The following is a 17,402-nucleotide window of genomic DNA, read 5'->3' on the forward strand; positions in this document are numbered from 1 at the left end:
TCGGGATTCGAACCCGAGACCTGCGGATGCTAGCCCGTGCTCTACCGACTGAGCTGTAGAAAGCCCTAGTTCAGTGTTCGTCCCAGAAACCCAAGCAAGGGGGCAATTTGAAAGTTTACGCCATGTTGGGCATGAATTAAATGAAGCTATGACAATTTCAGTGTCACTAGTGGTGGTTTCATTATGATGAAGTGATAAGTTTTAGAAGTAGTAGGCCTATAGAGAGCTAAGCTTTAGAAGTAGTACAAAGTAGAAAGAATCACTTAATTCTTAGGTCACTCTGTTCCAAGGACGTGATCAGTCAGTATTTATTGAACTTTGAAAGAGTTTGCAAGTATGGAATGTCGTGATATATGAGCCCATTATCGGTTGTCATCCTCCGGCAGTTTCCTGTTGCCATAGCGATGGGGATGCGGTGAAGCTGAGTAATGTGATGATCAATTCATTGTTCTCCATTTCTTGTCTCCCTGTCTCCCTCTCATCCTAAACAGATATCATGGAGGTACCAGACAACATCAAATTCTGCAAAGCATTAACAGTGGTGGATCTCAGCGGCAACCCACTCTCCAGGTACTGTGTACTTGTGTCTTTTTTTTCTTTTTTTTGTTTTTTTGAGGGGGGGGGGGGGGGTTCTTCCAAATACTGTAAAAGTGGAAATTTTCGCGGTGTTGAAATTTTTCGCGCATTTCGCGCAACGAGAAACTAGCGCAAAAATCAAAGCACGCGAATATTTTTGCTTGCCATATGTTCCCGTACTTAATGTCTTGATTCTGCGGAATTAAAAACACGTGAAACTCTTCTTACCGGGCTGAGCGCGAAAAATTAATCGCGCGAAAATATCCACTTTTACAGTACCAGTCCGATTTTCCAAGGCCTGGTCAAGATTCTTTTAATGGTAGTATGTTACCAGTGTCCCTTTAGCTAGGTTGCAACCAACACATGTATATAATTCGGCATGCCGTACCCCAGGGTATCGTCGTAACCCGGGTAACGGTTTTATGTAGTGCCATCTCGTGTCCATTATCATACAGTTGTGCAGCATTTTCATGGCAACTTTTTTCTCATCATCAGCACCTGCATAAATCATCACGGCGATAACTATCCCAGTGCCGATTTTTTTTTTTCAGTGTCAACTTGTGTACATGTACAATAATATTAAACTGTGATGACAACAACACAGCATGTAAATGAGAAAAAAGGTTATTATTTGCATGTATTCATTGTTGCATAATCACAAACAAGAAAATGTTTTGTGCACGTTAATACTAAACATTATTTTTTACACATTTTGGGTAATCCAGGGTACAGTGCTGAAAAAACAAAACAAAACATAATTCAACAAAATGGCAAATTTTTATTTGGTATCCCAGGGTACCAAATATTGCATCATATGCCCTGAGAGTATTAATGTGGTGTGCTATGTAACAAAGAATAACCATCAAGGGCACAGATGAAGACAGTACTTTAAAAGGACAGTGCATTGCACTCATCTAGAGAAAGACAGAGTATGGCAGCCAGAACGCTGAAGATGAAAGATGTATTTTAATTCTTTATTTAAAATTTGAAAGTGCAGCCAGGTGCCTGCAAGGGAGCACTTGATGAGTGTTACACTCCCATTGATGTAGGTCTTCTTGTTTTCTTTGAGCAAATTTATTCGTCCATTAGGCGGCTGTCTTGTTTATACTCATGTATAAACTACGAACCTGTTTCTGTATTTAAATGATATCCTTGAATTCATGGAAAGGAGTATGCATGCATCATTGTGCTGCTATGTCAGACAGGCCTCTGTCAAGGCATTGGGTTGTCAAGAACAACCTTGGTTATGGAGGAATGCAGTGAGTTGAACGTTTTGGTTAATAGGTCTATTTGGGCTGTAGCTGCTCCTTCTCCTCCCTCTCCTCTTCTTTCCCATCTTTATGCTTCTTTCTCTTCCTCCTCGTTTTCCATCTCCTCCTCGTTCTCCTCCCTCTTCCCCATCCTCGTCCTCTCCTCCTCTTCCTCCTCGTCCTCTTCTTCCTCTCCTCTTCTCCTCTTCCTCCCCTCCTCTTCATCTTCCTCTTCCTTCTCCTCCTCCCCTTCCTCCTTTTCTTCCTTCTCCTCCTCCCCTTCCTTCTCCTTCTCCTCTTCCTCCTCTTCCTCTTCCTCTTCCCCCTCTCTTCCTCCTCCTCTTTCTTCATCCTCTTCCTCTTCCTTCTCTTCCTCTTCTTCCGTTCCTCTTTCTCCTCCTCCTCCTCCTCTTCTTCTTCACCCTTCTGTTCCTGTTCCTCCTCATCCTCTTCATCCTCTCCCTTTGCGTTTCCTTCTCCCTCTTCCTCTTTTTCTTCTTCCTCCTCCTCCTCCTCTTCTTTCTTTCTTCCTTCCCCTGTTCCTCTTCCTCTTCCTCCTATTCTTCTTTCTCCTTTGCCTTCTTTGTCTCCTTCTTCTTCCTTCTGATTCTCAGCTGGTGAAATATTGGAAGAAATCCTATTATGCAGACTTGAAACCAAACCTGATAATATAAGAAAAGGGTCATGATGTGTAGCTCCTGCCATGCAGAATGGAACAATTGGTGCCATGACCAGAATCTTCGATATACTGTAAAACGAGAAATGTTTGCGTGCATTTTAATTTCGCGAATTTCGCGAGCGCGAAGATTCATGAAATTAAAATGCATGCGAAAGTTCTTTTCTACACTATATGCATTGAATACCAGTTCCAGTTCGCGAAAATTTCATGCCGCTGAAAAGGCCGTCGGCTCCAATTCGCGAAAAATTCATGCCGCGAATATATCATGTTTTACAGTATCACATAAGGTCACGTGAACCTTTGCACAGCTACAAGAAAGTGGTGCATTGGAGTCAAACGACCGCATATTATGGGATGTAATACCACTAAGCTGTTGAGGTTCCCAGAGGAATCGTATGTGCCCTTTCTCATGCTCCCATACATTTGCCATTGCTGTGGAAAATTTTGTGCATCCCTCAGCGACCCCACGGCGCATTGGAGACGAGTAGAACTTGACCCTATATGCACGCTTTGCCGCGTAACCCAAAACCATAATTCGGTAATATGCAGCATTCGACAGGACGTTGATCTGCCGAAGCGTGTGTGCGAGGAAAGGATTAGCTACATTTGAAAGATAGAGAGATTGAAAGGGAGAGAGAGAGGGGGAGGGGATGGGGATACAGTGAGAAAAGTACCTTGATAGATTGGTAGGTGGCTACAGAGGTAGGTACAGTCAGATAAAATGTATCATATTTAAGTACATGATACATATGCAGATAAGAGAGAGAGAGAGAGAGAAAGAAAGAAAAAAGCAGCTATTAGAATATATATATGCATCAGTGATTTTGCAATTCTCATTGCAGTAATGCCAGTTTTGCCATCCTTCCTAAATCAACCATACAGCCCCTTGCAATTAAGACATGTTGAAAAGAGATCACGTAAGTGATTCATCTCTCGACAAAACAATTTGCCCGTTTATGATTGATAACACACGTTTGTACATCTCGTGACCACTTCTTTTAGGAGAGAATAGAAAGCTGTCCTTGTATGATCTCAGCGTTCCTTTTCATTTTTTTTTTTGGGGGGGGGGGGGTGGGAGGGGGGCATTAAGGCTTTGGGATACAAATGAAGCTACAAGAATTCTGGTTGGTTTGAAGAGAAAAGAAGTGGAAAAAGAGAGAGAGTGAGAAAAAGGATACAGGTTGTCAAGGAGACAAGAGGATTGGAAATTGAGCGATGCAGAGGAGCCAGGGATGAAGGGAAGAGGACGGCTCGCATCACTGGTGTCGTTTACGTTTAAGGTGGTGGTGCCGTCTCTCGTAGCGGGGGATCTTAATCGGTAAGAGCTGTAAATTTCTTTGCTCACGCGGTAATTATACTCAAATTTGCCATTTCACGATCTTCGCGGAACAGCCAAGCGAAAATAAAATCAGATTACGCGCGTCCCAAGGGGACGGAGAGAAAAGCCGTCAGCACACAAGGAAATTAGAAGTAATTCACAGGAGAGGGACTGTTTGTTTTCTTGTAGAAAAATTGGGGAGTTTGATTCTCTCCTTTTTTTTCTTTTTTTTTTGTTCTTCAGATCTGATACATGTTATTGTGAGTTTGATTTGCCATCTGCAGTCAAATACAAAGTTTGCAAAAGAATGTTACTAGCACTTCTTTTAAAGGCAGAAGCTACATTTTTTAAACATCCGCATCAACCTCTCATACCAAAGTTGTTTCAAGATGGTCGTTGGAATTGAAATAAGTATAACTTCAGATTATTATTTATTCATAAGCCGCTATATTAGCCTAACTTCAGATTATTATTTATTTATTTTTTTTTTTTATGTTCGCACACAGTCATTTATTTTTGCATTGTGTTGCAAAACTGAATTTGTAAAAAAACGTTTTCGGGTGTGTGTGGACAGGTTTACCATCACGTGGACTAGAGCAAAAACGTGGCAACTATTTATCAGGTGGATCAGTTTCTGCGATATAAATGCATCTTTAACTTGCGAGAGTGACTCTCTAGGGAGGGAGGTGTGACCTTTCTGTAGATTCAGAGACGTGCGAGATTTGATTTTATCCGATCCAGTCCTAACTCTCTTTTCCCGTAAGGCCCACGGTAGGCAGTTGTGGAGCGTACATGTATTTATGCAACCAAGAAGATGTACAGCCATGAAGATGTATAGCCATCATTAGCTAGGAATAATTTTAAAGGTAAAATCCACTTTTGTAATCTCTTCATATGTCTACCAAATTTGACTGTAGAAGCTCTCACAGTCAAGACAACACGTGTGCTTAATTTCAAATGAATTCAAGTCTTGTCTTTGTTGTAAAGCCAAGGGTGAAAAATTTAAGGCATGCATGTATGTCCTACCTATCTTGTTTTTGAAATGGGTGATAGGCATCCCTTTTATTCTATTCTATTCTAATTCTATTTCCTGGAAGAAGTGAACCAAAGGTTTCAACTTATAGTATATATGTGTTTTATGTATATTTTGTGGAGATGCATGTCTTGTTATTGTTTTCATTTGTATGTTTTGTAAATTTGTCAAACTTATCTGATGAATTTTATCCAGTTTTACTGATCCAAATTATAATGTGTGAAGCCTAACCTTTTCATGAGCATTGCTTGTTAATTACTCATTAAAACAAAACTACCAACAGCCATTAAAAAGCTAAACTGGACCTTACTCTGATTCCATTCTAAATGACCAACTGCAAGTACGTTGTAACTATGAACCTTAACTCCAAAGAAAATGGTGACCCTCCATTTTTCCATTCTTCAGGTCTTACTCATGTCAATCTTGATATTCCATACACACTTTTTGTTTGTTTTAGGTAGTCGTTCATCACATGAGTGAAAAAAAATGATATGAATCAAATACTGGTCATGTTTCCACTATAGATGTTGCTCTGTAGAGGCTTCAAATATTCAGGTATAAAATCTGTATTTGACGTCCACCATTTTCGTCCTCATTTGAGACCACTCAGAAAATGTTGGGAGCGGGCAGAGGAAATTTGAAGGAAATTCAAGGCATACTTTCACGTCCTCCTGCCAACAAGTTTTGCTGATCTTTGACACTTTTTATTCTGATGCCAGAATATCAGCTTGGAGTTAAAAAAAAAGAGGATGAAAAAAAAACCCCCAAGTAATTAGAGGAAGGCACAAAAAAGGACTGTTTTATCAGGTGTGGAGAGTTGCAACACTGGTTATGAAGTGACTTTTGACGTACACTTCATGATGACATTGATGTACAGGGTTAATGCAATGATAACAACACTAAAAGGTTCATTAAAATTGAAGATCTACAGTATATGAAGAAGAAATTTCTTCAATCTGAAGTTTTATGCAGACAATAATGTCATTTTGGACTATATTCAAATTTGATGAGATGGTGATGCCATGTCACTACTCACTCTTTGGTTTGTACTTTTTTTCAATAAAAAACGTATGTTGCAAAAATTATTATTTTTCATTCAATAATTCAGAAACTTCAAGCTCGCTCTTCAAAGTCACATTGCTATTTTTATCTTAGCTATAATTTGCATGCTAGAGATGAAATGTCATGCTTTCAATCTTTAATTTTTTTAAAGAGGGAAATTCATCGAATTCTCTGGAAATAATTCCATGTCAAGGATATAATTTCATTTTGGACATGGGAGATTGATGGGAGACATGTTTATATGGCAATGGGAGAATTGTCAGATTTTGTTTGCATTATTCACAGCATTGTGAGCTTTTAAAACCAGTGTCACTTTAGCTGTCAATTTTACACTGTCATTTGAATTTTCAAGGCTGTCGTGGTCATACAGGGAAATATGCGTAAATTATGTATCTTGCAAACGTTTTACCTGCGCAATATAAATTATGTATGTAGATGGGCTGATGATAGATTTCCAGACATGTGAATTTTCTGTGCTGTACAATAAGTTACGATCATGTCAAACTGTTGCGCAGCTCTTGTAAGGTACATTTAGTATGCTCAAACTGTAGGAACAGTTCTATTACTTTGTTTTTGTTTTATTTTATTTTTTTTTTGTTTTTTTTTTTTCATTGCCGTTATCTACATGGATTTGTCATTCTTGATGTATGGATGACAGGCGTTACTTTGTGTGTCAATCTCCTTTAAATACCAAAACTGAAAAGTGGAAACGTGCGGGCAGGGGGGATTTTCTTGCGGTGATAGAGGAAACTGAGTAATAACTGTGATCCTCTACATTTGACGGAAGAGAGTTCATCTTTAAAATGCAGAGAGGGAGAAAGAGAGAGAGAGAGAGATTGAGAATTTCCATGTTTCAGAAGCTCTCTGTTCCAAACTAAATGTAGAATCAGCAAAGTAGGAATAGTTTCTGAAATGAAGTAAATGTACAGAAATACACTGTTCAAGTTCTCTGACACTGGACCAGCATGAATGTTGGTCTCTCTAAAGTTCAAACTTTTACAGAAAGTTCGTTGATATAGAACAAAAGAATGAGGGAGGGGACATTCAAGATTTATTCCCTTTTGTAAGTCATTTCCATCTTCACTGGTTGATGTCTGATATTGAATTAAAAATTGGTCAACTTTGAGCTTTACATACTCGCAGGCTTTTCTAATGGCAAATGAGGGCATCTCATTCATTTACATGTATTTTCCGTTTCTATTCCTTATGAAATTAAGGCTTTCAATCACATCTGTATAGATACTTAGAAATCATAACCACAATTTGATGCCGTAATGTATTTACTGCAATAGAGTATTTGAATCACACATTTGGTTGATAACTGTTTTTATCATCCTTATTTTCTGATTTTAATAAGGATAACCTTCTTACATGTAGATCCTCTCTTGTGCTGCATACAAATGAGGGACACCAATCTTGACCTACTACCAGTGGTAAATATAATTTTGACGCAAATTAGTATCATTTTATAACACATGTTAGACACATGCTGAAGCAGCTGCACTCGTAAAGAGGCTGGTAATATGTGGCAGGTAGGGTTTTTGTTTTATTTTATTTTGTCTTTAATCTTTCTACTGCATCATAAGTAGTTGCTTGAGGAAAGATTTGTAATGCGTTTGCTCCAACCCCAAAATGAGATGAGGAGCCCTGAATCCATTTATTACGGTTTTCACAAACGCAAATTTGACCTGGATTACTGCACAAGTGTTTGTAACGTCCCCTCAGTGCGCCTTTAAGTACAGCAAAGAGGCAGTGTTGTATGGGGGTAATGTCATACACACGGACGAACTTGGATTCCTACAGGCAGAGAGAGCCCCATGGTAATCTGCTGCCAATCATACCACACATGACTAAAGGCCACTCGCACCAAATCACATTAGTGGGACTGAACCAATTTCTGTACTGCTGAAGGAAATGGCTGATGTGATGCGTGAGAATCTGCAAATAGCTTTCTACAAGACCTTGGTATGAGAATGGACGGGGGAAAAAAATCCTATCGTTGTGTTTTAGATTAGGGTCAGTTTCTCTGTTCATCTGTTTTGATACTGTAAAAGAAGGTCAAATGCATGAGGACAGTTAGTGTACCAAGATTCATCTTTTGTATAAAGAATGAGGGAAAGAAGTATAAACTTGTGAACAATTGGCTTGAAGGCAGATCTCCATTTCTCGTCTTGTTTCTCTAGTGCAAGTTTCTGCCTTCTTAACATGTTAGTAACTGAACCGCCTGAAACCGACCATCTGCTTTTTAAATAGTTTTATTCTTTACTATTCTTATTGTTTTCATAAAGGATATAAAATGATGTATTCAATTTGAAAGAGGTCAAAGGTCAACAAAAGTATATCAGAATTTCTGTGACACACAAGCTTTTAGTAAAGTCTTAATCAGCTTTTAAATAAACATAACTTATAATTGACTAAAATAACATGCAGTGATTTATTTTGCATAGTTTAGAAAGTTATTGACTAAAATAAACATGCAGTGATTTATTTTGCATAATTTAGAAAGTTGTCGAAATGAGAGTAATATTGTTGTACCTTCCAGGGAACAATAGGCCATTATGTATGAAACCTTCAGTTGCTAAAGGGTTAACTCATTTCCCTTTAATGCCACTAGTGGAGTGGGTGAGGGAAGATAAAGCCATAGTTCAGAGGGATTCAGCGTTGGCGGGAAGGGTACTTCGGAAAGAAAAACAGAACGTTTTTAAACTCCGAGACCTTCTAATCCTTCCTGTATGCCACGGATTCTTTCTCATCAGTAAGATTAGTGAATCATTGCCCGCATTAGAGGAACTTTGTCTGTGTCACCGTGGCTAGGAAGAGTGACTACAAATCACCTGAAAACACTTCAACCTCAAGGGCTGGATTCATTTCAGACTTCACCACTTCTCTACCGTAAAGCACAACTACTACTCTTTTGTTTTTCCCAGATAGAAATGACAAGCATAAAATGATAATGCCTTAAAATAAATAGATAAATAAAAAAAATAGATAAAAAATAAAAATGAATAGGAAAAAAATAAAAAAAAGATAAAAAATAAAAAAATGAAAAATAAAAAATTCATGCCAGGCATTGCTCACTGTAGAGAGCTGTTTTTTTTTTTTTTTTTTTTTTTGCGAGGGTTTAATTTTCGCGAATTTCATGAATCACTGCTGTACCTGCGAATTTAACCACACGCGAAATGTCGCCATACACTAGGCTAATAGTACACTTGCGTAACCTTGGCGTCAAATTGCGAAAACAGCATCTCATGAACATGTCCGTGACCTCCTCATGTGCGAAAAGGTAACACTTGGGGGATGCTGTGACTTTTATGTTGTGTAGAGTTCATATTTTATCCAAAACAATGGGGGGGGGGGGGCAGAAATAGAAGATTCCAATACAAAATTAGGCAGACATATTATTCAGAGAAGACTGAATAAATGGAGAAAATTGCTCGGAATGACATCAATGATATTGAACCAGTAGACGTGTAGTGAATGTAAAATCAGATGAATATTTTGAAAATGATAGTTTGATGGACAATAAGCCTCAACATTTGTGGGGACTTTAAAATAACCATCAGCATCATGTAGCTGTGATGTCATTTGTTATGAAATCTTTGCATTTTTTGCACGCACAAAAAATAAAATTTGGATGTTATTGCTTGACTTCCTGTCAAGGATGAGGGATACCAGATATGTATGGTATATTTTTAGCAGGGTCATGAGGTAAAGTGTGTTTATTTTGAAACGGTTATTGAAATTTTTCCTCGTTTAGACACAAATATTGATCGAACTACGTAAGCAGAGTGGGGTACTGCATCCTAGAGGGGGCTGCTATTTTAGAATGCTTTTGGTGGATGCTATGTTTGTGCACTGAATGACAGATAGATGGCCATAACTTTCAAGATATTTGTCCGGGTTTGCTCAAATTTCCACTTCTGTTCTTGTGTTTTTTTTTGGGGGGGGGGGGAGGATGGGGTCAGAATTCAGAGGCAGTATTCATTGACTGCAAGCTAACATTTTTCTATTATGCAGTTTTTCATGTTTTGTCGCAAGGAAATGCAAATTGTATTCTCATAACTCATTATACAATACAACATAGTAGCTGTATTTTTGAACATTTTTAAATTCAGATTGTACTCATTGAATTGCATTCTGGTATTGAATTTAGCACACATATTTTTCACAAAAATCATATTATTCATAACAAGAAAAAAGCACAAAAAGATAATTTTTTCCCCCTTAAACAAAAACAATTTTGTAGTGATGATAGATTGATCGAGTCACCTCCCCTCCGTCCACCAAAAAGTTGATATGAATGGACTCGGTGTTATCGTTGTCACATCTTACAATGCTGATGTCGCGTCTCTATATCTCTCGGATCTCCATTGCGCCTGCGAAAAGAATGCAGGGGTTGAAGTCGCAGCCGTGTATGTCGGTTCAGATGTGGTACGCAGCGAAGGGCGTGCTGATAAAAGCATGTTATACCCCCACCACTCTCTCTCTTCTTTACCTGGCCGCCGGCCGAACCGAAGATATTGATCAATTTGATTCCTCTCCTCCCCGCTTTCCGTCAAGCTCTCGCTCGCTCACTCTCTCTCGCCCTCCGTTCCTGTCTCTCGTGTCTCTCCAGTGTTGTTGTCCTGTAGACCGCAAGCGAGGGCAGCGTTCGGTCTCTGTCGTTTCTTGGCAGGAAGAATGGCCAGTGATCTAATTGTGACTAATTTGCGATTCTATGCTTTGAAAAATATGCTGGTGTCTGCCTCCATCTCGATAAATATCAGTCAATTTGCGAGTTGTCGAGCGCAGGAATTTGCTCAAATGCAAATTGTATGCTTTAGATCACTCATATTTACATGTGTGTGTCCCAGTAAAGTTTAGCTAATTGAAATGGACTATGTGCATATATTCATAATACATATTTGTGTGTGTGTGTGTGTGTGTGTGTGTGTGTGCATTGGTGTGTATTTTCATGTATATAACACACACACATACACAGACACATACACACAGTCACTCTGACATACAGGTTGAAGGAACAAAACTGCATTATTTTTTGAGATTTGTTCTTGAAGGGTTATCATTCAGCAAATGTATGAAATTTAAACATGAAAAATAAGATGTTAGACAAGTTATAAAGAGACAATAGCTTGTAACAGATAAGATATCTAGGAAGGTATGGACACAGGTATTGATGTTTGTGTGTGTATGTTTGTGTGTGTGTGTGTGTCTGTGCTACATTTATGCATACTGATGTGGATGTGTGTGTCTTCATGCCTGTTTGTCTGTCTTTTCCATTTGTCAGTGTGCATAAAGCAGCTCAGTATAAATCAGTATAGATGATAATACTGCTGAGCGTGTGCCCTGTTAGAATCATTGTGAGACTGAATTAACTATCAAAATATACGTGATCGTTTCTCAGTTATTGTGCCATTGTGGTATGACAAGAAGTATATCCTACCTATAAATCAGTCTTTGCAGACAATATTGGTGCCGAAAAGAATATGAAGTGCTGTTTCAAGTAGAATGATTCCCTCTCACATAATAATTGTAAGGGTAGGAAATATATATCATTTGTGAAGTCACTAGTCCTCAGTGTTCACTGATTGAATACTTCAGTGCTTTAGCTCAGTTAATGCTGTGTTTGTTGATACAGCTATCATTTTTGATAGTGTTGATATTAGTCACAATGATTACAAGAATGGCCAAAATGATATAATGATATTAATATCGATAATAATAACAATAACAATGACAATGATAATGATGATGATAATAATAATAATAATAATAATAATGATAATAATAATAATAATAATAATAATAATGATAATAATAATAGTGATGATGATAATAATAATAGTAATGATAATAATTATAATGATAATAATAATTCAATAATAATTCAATAATAATGATAATGATAATGACAATATTATTAATACTATTATTATTGATCATAATGATAAGTATGATACAATGTTAGTAATAATTATGATAATGATAATGATGATGATAACAATGTATTTTTGTTCTTAATATTTTAATGTTTTTGTTCTTCTTGTTATCATATTATTTCATTGTGGCTGTAATATTGTAACATACTGTAGGAATTGTAGGAATTGTAGGAATCACTCTAACCCACCTTTGTTCATGTTGTAAAGCCATCACCTACATTCAGGGTATAGATGTCTTTTTTCAGGTATTTGTGGTAGTAATTGTGGGTTCAGAAAATCCCCATGTAGGAGAGAGAAAGAAAGAGAGAGAGAGAAAGGGGGAGAGAAAGATTCTGCATTTTTCTCAAATTAAGAGATATTCCACTAAGATTACTAACTAAAAAGGGAGCATGTTGTATACCATATAATTTGTTTGCATAGGCCTATATGATGCTTTGTGTGATGATTGGTGGTGTGGAGTATTGGACAGTTCAATCAAGACTTGACCTCATGTACATCCAGGGTATAATGAAATCTGTGGAGGAACATCTGTCTAGTCCTTCCTGGCTTTTGTGCCTGTCTGCCGCTTTCTTTCAACCTTTTACTGTGTCCGTTTACATGTATTAGAAAAAAAAATGTGTGTGTCGGGAGAGAGACTATCAAGTATCTACCGACAGCTGACCAAGGATACTCATTACAATATTCTTTTTGAAAAAAAAAAAAATGATAAAAGGAAAAGAAATTTATAGATAAGTGTTTGGCGTAAATATTCTAAAGAGAATGGAAAACGCCACTAAACACAAAACAACAACAACAACAACAACAACAACAACATGCATGCTGTTGTTTAGTACGAAGTTCATACGTCCAGAGCCTTTTGTGTGTACCTCGCCTGAGTGGTGGTGGAAAATGCATTTTTCTCCCAAGGCTTTTTTATTACTATGTGCAAGTGGGATGCACACAAACACATCATGATATGAAAATTGCAGGTGTGAAGTAAAGTTTGGCAAAGAGCCTGGATGCCAGACTAGCTCCACAAGAGCTCACCAGGTCCAGCAGATTGGCAGAACCCGACCTCAGAAGATGAACAAGCACAAGGAGATGGGAACTGGGGGAGGGGGATATGGGGGGGGGGGGGGGGTGCTGGGATTACTGTAGGATGTAAGGAACAAGCTAAAGCCTATAAGAGTGCCAGGAATGAATGAATGGATGTGTATTTCGGGATTCATTATCTAGCCAAAAGGACGTGAGTGATGGGCAGGTCCTGCTCGGCTTGAAGACGAGCGCATAGCACGAGGGAGATCCTTTTTGTGGGCAAACCACATGCCCCATTGACATTTAGAACATCATGTTCGCTGCGGAGAAACTTGAATCTTCCATCAAGCAAGAAAGTCAAATGATATATGCTCATTAAGTTTGTTTGATCTCTGGAGTTGCCTCGTCTTTTTAGTATCCAAACACATTCCTATAACTGACAAGAATGTGAACGTGACCTCATATTGTGTTCTTTTTCTCTCTGTCTGTGTTTCTTGCTCTACTTCATATATACTCATTTTGTTGTACTTGAAGGAGATATCAGATACATCAGATGCAGTGGTAAAGATAATAGCTTGTAAAAAAAGTAAGATACTCGCATAAAGGGAGGTAATATTGGTGACCATAAATTGTGAAAGTATTATAAAGAATTATTGTGATGGAAGTGATAGATGTGATGATAATCAATATGATATCAATATCTCATAAAAAGAACAAAAACCGTGTATTTTTTGTTGATTTTGTTGGGAGAAAAAATAGCTCTTTTAAATAGCATTCTATTTTGTGTGTATTCTCACAGCCTGGTACATCTATATTGTACACAAAAGTACAGGTATGAATATATTTTTGCCCTAGTTAAAGTCCTGACATTCATGAATGTTTCATGTCTTCTTGCCCTCCAGGCTACCACCAGGTTTCACACAACTTCATGACCTTCGACATTTAACCCTCAACGATGTCTCGCTGGAGAGTCTGCCTCAAGATATTGGAAGGTAAGTTGCGTTATTGGTGGGCTTCCTGTGTTGATGACAAATGATTATACTGTAAAGCTAGTTTTTGCGTGAATTTTGATTCCCTTGATTTTCCGAGAGTGAAATTAAAATGCATGCAAAAGTTCTCGTCTACACTATCATGTATTGAATGCCAGTGGCAATTCGCGAAAGTGTCATGCCGCGTAAAAGATTGTCTGCTCCAAATCGTGAAAATTTCATGCTGTGATGAACATTTCGTGCTTTTGTGCAGTTTGGAATATCTTTGCCTCCTACAGAGCATTTGTGCATTGCAAATAAAAATGATGATAAAAATGGTGAGAATGATACTAACTTTAGATCTATGATGATGATAATAATGACATGATATTGCCCATCAGTATTATTATTATGTATCATCATTGTCATTGTTTTGTTTTTAGTATTATAAGCCTTGATTCAAGATTGTGTAATAATATTTGTGTTCGTATGTTCGTGAGTATGTAACTGTGTGTCTGTAGGAGATAGTAATGCATTGAAAAGTTACTTTTGTGTTCACCAGGTGTACACAATCCCGTTAACCCCCCCCCCCCCCCCCCCCCCCCCCGCAATAATATGAAATCATTGGAATAACAAGCTCTTTCAATTTGTATGGTTGGCCTTTGACAGATCCATTCCATTGCTTTGTCAGTCTGCATTCCCACTTTATCTATATTCTTCCTGGATCATTGATGCACTTAATTGTGGTCCGGTTGAACTCATATAATGGACCTCTTACCCACACTTGTTTGTTTTGAATCTCACTTAGCACGCAAGGCGCTTTGGGCTCTTCTGCATTTGTCATAATTCCCCACCCCACCCCCACCCCACGTTCATACGAAAAGTAGACAACTTGTACAATGATTATGAAGACTGCGTTCACATCATGATGTTGGAGATTAACTGGTGCAGTGTTATTTGGGCAAAGCTGGCATTCTATCCCTTTGCCTCTCCTTTAACAGCAGTCTTATTTTCTCAAGAACTACGGCCAACGTGCTGATAGGTGTCACATTATTGTTGAAAAATGGTACGACTTTACCGCCAATAGAGTTTCCTCCCAGCCATTGTACTAGACGCAGAGAGAAAGTTTGTAATTATACCCTTTGGCCCAAAGTATGCCTGCACCACATATTCAGGAGATCACAACTTTGTGACATTTAGATGCCTTGTCCACAATGTTTTTTGCAATGTGATGTTTTAGTTCATGGGAAAAACAAAATCTCTAAGCTGTTTGTTAACACCAACTGTTAAAAGGGGGAGGGGGGAACTTATCAAATGAAAAAGGCATTACCATGGCATCGCTGATGAGTAAGCTCAGAAGCCTAGCAGGGAATGTGAGATGAAAAGGAGGTAAAAAAGTGGAAGATAAGTGGAAAAATAAGCAGGATTCCCTGAGGAGAAGATGATGGAGGGAGGGGCGATACCAGTATTCGTTTCCTTCTTCCCCTTGTTTTGATTTTAGCTGAAATGGACTGTGAATTGAGCGATATGCATGCAAGGATTAAAGTGAGAAGTAAGCATATGTCAGGGTGTTTTTTCTTTTCCCACCCTATGTTGTGATTTGCTGAAATGGACTGTAAATTGAGCGATATCCGCACCGACATCTCCACCTGATCTCCCATTTGCCCGGAGTGCGAAGGCAGTCTCGAAGTGACAGCACGTTAAACACGTCAACACTGATGTTTTTTTGGACGTGGGCGGGCAGAATTTTTATGCAAGGGGAAAACAGTTTGTTTTTCTTCGGAAGAAAGCAAATAGCCTGTCTCCAGCTAAAGGGTCATCATTTTGTGCACCTAATGCACTGAAACTTTCACACCAATTTGATTTTTGCTACCAATGCAAAAACCAATCCTTTTTTAGTGTAGACACAAGAAAATCACTAATTACTGCAGTCCGCTTCCCATTGCAAAAAGTGTATGTATCTCTTTAACTAATGTGTGAAAGGTGATGAATTAAGTTGCTGTTTGTACAGTATTCATCGCATAATCGGGACAGGTTGGGAGTAGCAAACACGGCCCCTTTAAGCGAGGTGCCCGATTTCGCGATGAGTACTCACCATACACTAACGGCATACGACATGTAGATGTAGTGCACACACACACACACACACACAAAAATGCATACTGACGTACTGTACATGTACATGAATACACAACACGCTACCCATCGGCGCAAACATCTAGGGCCCCATTTCATAAAAAGTTGATATGATGTCAACTCTTGTTGGAATGTCAATTGTCATGGTAACGATGAGAATCCAGCTTTCTGATTGGCTGTTGTTATTGGAAGTTGCCATTCCCGCAAGAGTTGACATCGTAACATCTTTTATGAAATGGGGCCCAGCTCTCCCTGCATTCTCGCAATGATGTAGAGTAATCGCAACCGGGTTCGATTCTTCTGTCAAACACGCGTGTACACGTAATCAATGTCAGCTCATAGTCTAGATTCATAAAACGTTACGTATTCGCACATACATTGAACCCTTCTCATCTTTCATGCTCTCCCTCCCACTCTCTCCCCCATTTCACTGAATACGTAACTGTTCATAGCCCTCATTTCAATCACGTAACTTTTGCCCAGTCACAACTGAGGAAGATTGTGACGTACACACAGATCACAGTGTACAGCTGTATTGAAAGTTGAAACCAAAGACAGTAGATAACAAGATACGAAGGCGCGCGATAACAATGGACTTTGCCCTCAGAGTGTATGACTGAGATTAAACAACGCACACAGCCTGGGCTGTATGAGCGAGGCATGTTTTTTATTGGATGTGAGTCGAGTAGGAATTGCAAGCGAGCACATGGCTTTGCTTATGTAGGGGAGAAGAATGTTCGCGAAGGCATGTGCTTTGCAATGGCATGGATACTTATACACGGCGCTTTCGTGGCTATGCATGTACGTATACTGGATGGACGGAGGTCAAAACACACCAGTCCGAAGCTTGCTTTGTAAGTTCGATGTAAACGACAACTGATAGGGAATCTTTGAAATATTGTTGTGGTATTTTGGTAGATTTTTTGTGTAAAACATTAACAAAATCAAAGATCGCTTGAAGAAAAATTGTCCCGTTTATCAGAGGTCCCCGCCCGATTATCCAGTGAAAATAACGTGTGTTGGAAATGTTTCTGTATCTCGATCTAAAGCGATGAATACTGTATCTCGATCTAAAGACGATATCTTGTGTGTGTGAATGGACATACTCAACAGTAGTGAACAGGATGTGTCACCTGTTTAGATTTGTATTTTGTTGTGCTTCACAACTTTGTGTGTGCCAATACCTGCTTCTGGAAACAGGCAGGGACCAATTTCTTGTCAACTCTCCCTGTCACAGGGAGCACGTGAAACCAAGTGTGAAAACGAAGATGCGGGGCTTTCGTTTCCATGGCAACGCATCTCAGCAGACTTGTGGGTTTTATGTAAATGCATCCTAGCATACATGGGGGTCAGGACTTCGGAGAATAGAAGTGCTTGAAGAAAGGGTCGTAAAGAAGGAGAATGTGGGGGAAAAAGAAAGAGAAATA

General features: G+C 38.8%; 1 protein-coding gene across 1 annotated transcript in view; it reads left to right on the forward strand.

Moving 5' to 3' along the window:
• LOC139713597 (uncharacterized) overlaps positions 1 to 17,402 on the forward strand; it is a gene marked incomplete at its 3' end in the record, with an annotated part of 94,586 nt that overhangs the window by 58,264 nt on the left and 18,920 nt on the right. The window contains exons 3-4 of the mRNA XM_071625304.1: positions 492 to 570; positions 13,774 to 13,863. Coding sequence (XP_071481405.1) covers positions 492 to 570; positions 13,774 to 13,863 — 169 coding nt within the window. The remainder of the gene's footprint in view (positions 1 to 491; positions 571 to 13,773; positions 13,864 to 17,402) is intronic.

Source organism: Diadema antillarum, unplaced genomic scaffold (assembly GCF_040938485.1).
Source record: "Diadema antillarum isolate AM-2024a unplaced genomic scaffold, OU_Dant_1.0 seq00002010_RagTag, whole genome shotgun sequence".
In the NCBI taxonomy this organism is placed as follows: Eukaryota; Metazoa; Echinodermata; class Echinoidea; order Diadematoida; family Diadematidae; genus Diadema; species Diadema antillarum.